Source organism: Sphaeroforma arctica (genome assembly GCF_001186125.1).
Source record: "Sphaeroforma arctica JP610 unplaced genomic scaffold supercont1.456, whole genome shotgun sequence".
In the NCBI taxonomy this organism is placed as follows: domain Eukaryota; class Ichthyosporea; order Ichthyophonida; genus Sphaeroforma; species Sphaeroforma arctica.
This window is the reverse complement of record NW_014040102.1, coordinates 65254-71075: the sequence shown is the minus strand read 5'-3', so window position 1 is coordinate 71075 and position 5822 is coordinate 65254. Positions and strand designations below refer to the sequence as shown.

General features: G+C 43.0%; 1 protein-coding gene across 1 annotated transcript in view; it reads right to left on the bottom strand.

The window, feature by feature from the left end:
• Positions 1-237: 237 nt before the first annotated feature.
• The window catches only part of SARC_06410 (hypothetical protein), a gene marked incomplete at its 5' end in the record, with an annotated part of 10817 nt that continues 5232 nt past the window's right edge, over positions 238-5822 (bottom strand). Inside the window, 7 exons of the mRNA XM_014299691.1 lie at positions 238-1748; positions 1904-2032; positions 2508-2651; positions 3356-3433; positions 3896-3950; positions 4140-4341; positions 5307-5446. Of these exons, the coding sequence (XP_014155166.1) occupies positions 1701-1748; positions 1904-2032; positions 2508-2651; positions 3356-3433; positions 3896-3950; positions 4140-4341; positions 5307-5446 (796 nt within the window). The 3' untranslated portion in view covers positions 238-1700. The remainder of the gene's footprint in view (positions 1749-1903; positions 2033-2507; positions 2652-3355; positions 3434-3895; positions 3951-4139; positions 4342-5306; positions 5447-5822) is intronic.

The following is a 5822-nucleotide window of genomic DNA, read 5'->3' as shown; positions in this document are numbered from 1 at the left end:
ATATATATATTTATACATGCATGCATACATACTTACATACTTAAATGCATACATACATACATACATCAAATATATATATAAATATATATATATACATATATATCGCTGCTCTGAGTCATAGCCCACAAGTATATATTAGACTTTCAGATATATTCGCGCATATACTAAGGGTGGCACATCCGCAAGCACAAGCACTTGTTGAAAGACTTATACACACTTATCGGGAGACTTTGTTCTGGCCTGCATTAATTTTCATTTATATATATTATAAGTGGATATCGCGATTAAGGCATTGCATCCGCGCGCATTGTGGGATAGGATAGTCCATCCTATCGCAATATTAGTTCCCCACGCACGTGCAATGATGATTCCCGCCTATGCACTATTGGGTGCTGTTCTACTATACCTCTCATATGTGAGCGTGTCCTGAAGCCTCATAAAATGGCCATTTTGCTCTGTCCACTTTTGTCGTGAAAAATATATCGCAACTCTTTTGCTGCCCGAATCCGTGTTTCTGTGTGTCGGATGACCAATACCCATCCTGCTGCCTGCGAGCAGTCACCAACTACAATACCAATGCCAACCCTGACTACAAATCCAGGTACGTCTACTATTTTGATTCTATCCCCTGCGACTATGGGGTTATATGTAAAGTTTCTTTATATTCTGTTGACATCAAGACTGCACCAATCACTACGTACGCCAGCTGATGTCATTGATGTCATTTCATATTGTCGCTGCTAGCTCTCTCCCGCGCGCATAACGGGTGTCGATATACTATCATAGGACTCTCCAAACACCATCATACGACTCTCCAAACACCGCGCCACGTAGCAGGTCAGTCAGATATTTATGTCACACTGAGATCATAAACCGGATTGAGCGATCGTCACTGAAAAATAACATAAACCCCAGTCTAAACTATCCCCCACGTCACACAGTCAACATTATCAGATGTTTGCTATGCAAGCCCGGTATTTCAACTGTTCATTGATCGAAATCTTGGTACGTTGTAGTCGGGAGACCGGCTTCGTGCACTGTAAGTGCTAGTTGGTAGTTGATGTACCTTTGCTGTATCTCACCCAAATTCGCCACTTGAGGTAGGGGAGTGGTCAGACGCTGCTGTACAAATATGCATCCACATGCTCAGGGCTTCACACATAAGATGGCCTATCGCACGCATCGCTATTAATAAGATATATGGTATGCCTGTGACAATTGCTGCTGTATTCTTGTAAATACTTATGTCACACTCATTGCGAATATAACTTGACAGAGTCCCCATTAATGTCGTTCACGCACCCGCGCTCACAATAGGTAAGCGAAGGTCAGCAGATACAATGGTAGTACACACACGCATTCTAATATGAACACCGCGCGCCCCAGTGTATGCACACGCATGTACCGATATAAACTCGCTCATTCCGGTATCTCCGTAAGAGTCCGGTACTTAGGGTTTAGCACGTGTACCGGTTTGAGAATACGAGTGCCGATATTCCTACGACTACTCTCCCACTTTGCGCATATCGTGCGTGCTGATTCACACAGGTCTGTCTCGGCATCGCAAGTGTATCCCGCTATTAGCTAGGTCGTCCCGATATATACACATACGTATTTTTTTATACCCGTACGATTTTTCCAGACAACTTTTGTCCAGCTTTACGTCCGCCTGTCTCGATCGTTTTGAGATCGAGGTGTACTTACACCGAGGTCGGCATTGATTCTCCCCTCCTGTAAGATTGGGTCTTCTGAGAGTATAGTGGTGTTTTGTTCCATTAAACTGAAGAGTGCAGTATATACATGGAAGTGTATACATGAGGTACAACGACAAGAGACAAGTCCATGAATTCAAATAGATATATACAGGCATACCCCTATAACCTAACGCTAGAAAAGTACCTACCTGCATGTGTTTGTATTCAGCCGGAACACCCCTCTCGTGGTAGAACAGAATATACCCGGATTCACTCGATTGCTGCACACCTTCGCCCGAAAGTCCGAAGAAGCTCTGCAATTTACTCTCTTCTATAACCTGGTCGGTTTGACGGATATGAATAGATTAGTAACGGGGTGAATACACGGTGGTGAAACGAATGAGCGAACCAAAAAATCTGGTTGTGCGAAGTGTATGCCGTGTACAGACCAACCTTCCCAGTGCTTATAGTATAATTGAAAACAAACATAAGCTGTAGCATATTCCGTTGAAAGCAGCGTTGTATAGAAAACGTTTCTGGTCATAGGTAGGGAGATTTGGCTATATACACGCCATATACACACAATATACACGAAACACCAAATCTATGCATGTATATAGTCGTGGCTATCTCTTTCCATAATGAGATTGACTAGCAACAGGTATCACGATATGCCGACAACAACTCTTATTGAAAGAGATTGTAGGTTTTGTAACATATCCAATTTGAAACAAGCACTTCCTGCTCCACATGCACACCTTACAAGAACAGACTCTATCATGTATTTATTCGAGTCCAAGCATGCGGACATACCTCTATCTTCTCGTCGTCGAATATCAGCCAATTATCATGACTCTTTATGACGCTTATGTAGTGGCCCTGATTGGGTCCGCTCCCCACGTGTATGACTACGGCAAACAGATCATACATCTGGTCTGGCGACTCGGCGTCGTCGGACTGTGGTGTGTAGTGGTAGGCATAAGCTCATGAAAAATATGGCACGTTCATTATTCTGTGCTATGAATTGGTAGTGGTTCGATCGGACTGTCCTGAATATTTGACATGTCCAGACGTTAGAGGAAAGTGAGCGTAGCATTTCTAGTATAGTGTACTGCCCATGTGTCCATTTTCCGCATATAGTTTGTACTTCTGGCCTGGAAATTCGGCCTCACCGGAGTGTGATGCGAAGGACGTTATGCGTATTTCTTAAACAAATGAAAGTGAAGGAAGAGGAGTTCTTTGAATTACAATGTTGTGATGGTCACAATTGTTCCGGGCAATCATATGTAAGGTGTATTTATGTCGAAGGTATTTTTGTGCCTAAGGTGTACTGGAGGATTCCTATCTACGAAAGATATGTCACTGAATCTGTGGCTTCTAAGCGAAGAGACACTGCCTACATCCACGTGCACAACCACCGCAAATAGATCAACAGACAATCTAGCGATACAGCGTCATCAGACTGTGAAAGGGACTGACATTAGGTTTTATCGGGAAGAAATGTGAAAATATGATCTTAGTGATCAAGTTGTGAAGATCAGGATTTGATAATGGTCTGGCGAATAGATTTACATCACACAGCTGATTCAAACTGAAATGCCAGATACGGTCAGAACTACAAGGTTGAGCTTAACACGCTGCTCATAGCTTAGTTTACCTACCATATTGAACAACTTGAGCTCGAGCGGAAAGACCACCCGATAGGACAATTTCTTGTAGCGCCCTTCCTGTTCAAAATACTGTTGCCATTGGTATTCGGGATGAGAATGTTTGTAGGGATTAAAGATCAATAATGGCTTGTAAAAATGTTCAGCTAGGAAGTATAGATGGACTATGCATTAAAGAAAGAAGGGTAATTTGTATATCTCAATGTTGAGACGGCGTTTCCATCCGAGATATAGAGAGCATAGATCAGTTGTCCGACAACAAACTTCTTGTAGGCAATTTTCGTGTAGCAACAACAACTGGTCCATTTCCAATGCTACCATACATCATGATCTAATCTTTCCAAGAAAAAGGTGGTAGTTTTCAGAGGGTCCTCATCTGATACAGTTTCGACGCGCTGTATTTTCGAATGCCCTCACAACAATCATACGATTTGTCCTATAGTGAGCTATATAAACAGGCACAGAATGGGCGACAGACTGTGTAGAGATAAGTGTACACGCGTTCGGGAAAAATATACGCCACCGCGCACCAACCTTGAATCGCTTGAGGTGCAATGCCAATATTTGTGGCGACTTCTTAATTCGCATCCTGTGGCGGTCGAGTTAGGATATAATAATATCGTATGAGTCATTTAGTGATACATTCTATAATACAAAGCCGCCTGATTGTGGTTTGTATAATTGGGTATGGTACTGATGCCAGCATAGCATCCATCGCAAAAGTTGTGGGTGTACAGACACAAAAATACAGGCGCGCACACACCACAGACCCACCCACCTCTTCTCAGCTTCTTGCAGACTACAACAGCATTCGCAGTAGTACTTGTGCTCGGCCCTTAAGTACTCGAGTGTCGAGAAATTGCGCAAGCACCGTGTGATGCTACTGTTCTGTTCGATATCTACACTTAGGTCCAGGAAGCACTCGTCCTTACTGGAGACCGTTTCGCACTCTAAACACCTCGTCTCATTGGTGAGTACACCTGATAGCCAATAGAACTCACGTTGATGAATCTGACTATAGAATGCGGTCCCGCTTGCTAGCGAAGAACATTTTACCGGTATTGTACTAAGCGCACTGGGAACTGTTTCGCGCTCTCTACACCTTTAAATGCTCAGCAACAATTTAAAAGCCCTTGGAATTCATCCGACAATATAGGTTGCCGTTTGACTTGCACGTGGACTTGGGTGTGGGTTTAATAAGGGGTTGTTATAGGGGCGGCTATGACGGTTGTATATGAACGGTTATATAGGGGAGAATTTATATCACCCAATCTGAGGTACACTACACGTACAGTTGGAGTGAGGTTTTTAGTACGGGTTGCGAGGGTTTAAAATCAGCCGTTTTTATATGTATAATGCAAATTGAGTGAGGTTTCCATGGACGACAGTTTGGGTAGAGGGCCCCTTTGAGTGTGTCCAGGTTCGAGCCCTGGAATTTGAATCAAGTGGTTTCTAGAATTCTACTAGCAGTGCTTTCTCCAGTTCCTTCCCATATCGATACAAACATACAAAAAGTAGATATAAGCCAATAAACACGTACCCCGCGGAAGAAGAAAAAAAATTCGTCAGATGTGACGGGGAAATCTGCCGCACAAGAAATGAGTCGACCTAATCCCCCGTGTGGCAGAGCACAATACCGCACACGCACATGAGCCACTCAATAGACTTCGAAGGCACTAGTGAAAGATTCCAAAAACAAAATCTTATTTACCCATCAGCTACGCTAGCTAGCCCACTCTGCCGTCCTAACGTTCTTGCAATAGAGAGTGAAGTCATCATAGTTTATGTAAAAGATCCGGCCAAGATCACGCCTAGAGACCGAAATGATTTCGAATGTGTATTGTGTATTTGTATGCCTTGAGAATATCATACTACGACGTACGCCCTGCGTTCACTAGCGTGAATCATAGCTAAACCCTAACTAAACTCCAAACCTTAAACATACCTTCGAATATGTCTTGTATCCATGTCTTGTCATTTGAACAGCTCTCCCCTGTTTGTGGAGCGCAGCCACCCAGAGTCGAACCCTTGATATTTTCATTACCAACCACGGCGCCTTGAACACCTGTACCCACATCTGGGAAGCTACAGAATTGGGACGGATATTAAGTACAATGACGTATGTGAGACCAACATAAATATATCTAGATATAGATATCTAAATTCATACCAAAATAAGCCACTCTCGCCGGTACCCAGACCTAAGATGCTATCGAAATATGTAGGTAATCGAATATAACGTAGTGCGACTTAAATGAATTGATCAGGTCGATACAGATATGTAGGTACATATAGAACAGATGTACAGAAATATTTAGAACTAGGCCACCCTGAACATAATAGGGAATAGGCGTATACACACACACACACACACACACACATACATACATATATATATATATTGTGATCGGCCTAGGTAGGGTCTAGACTAGCCTAGGGACCCTAGGGTATATATATATAT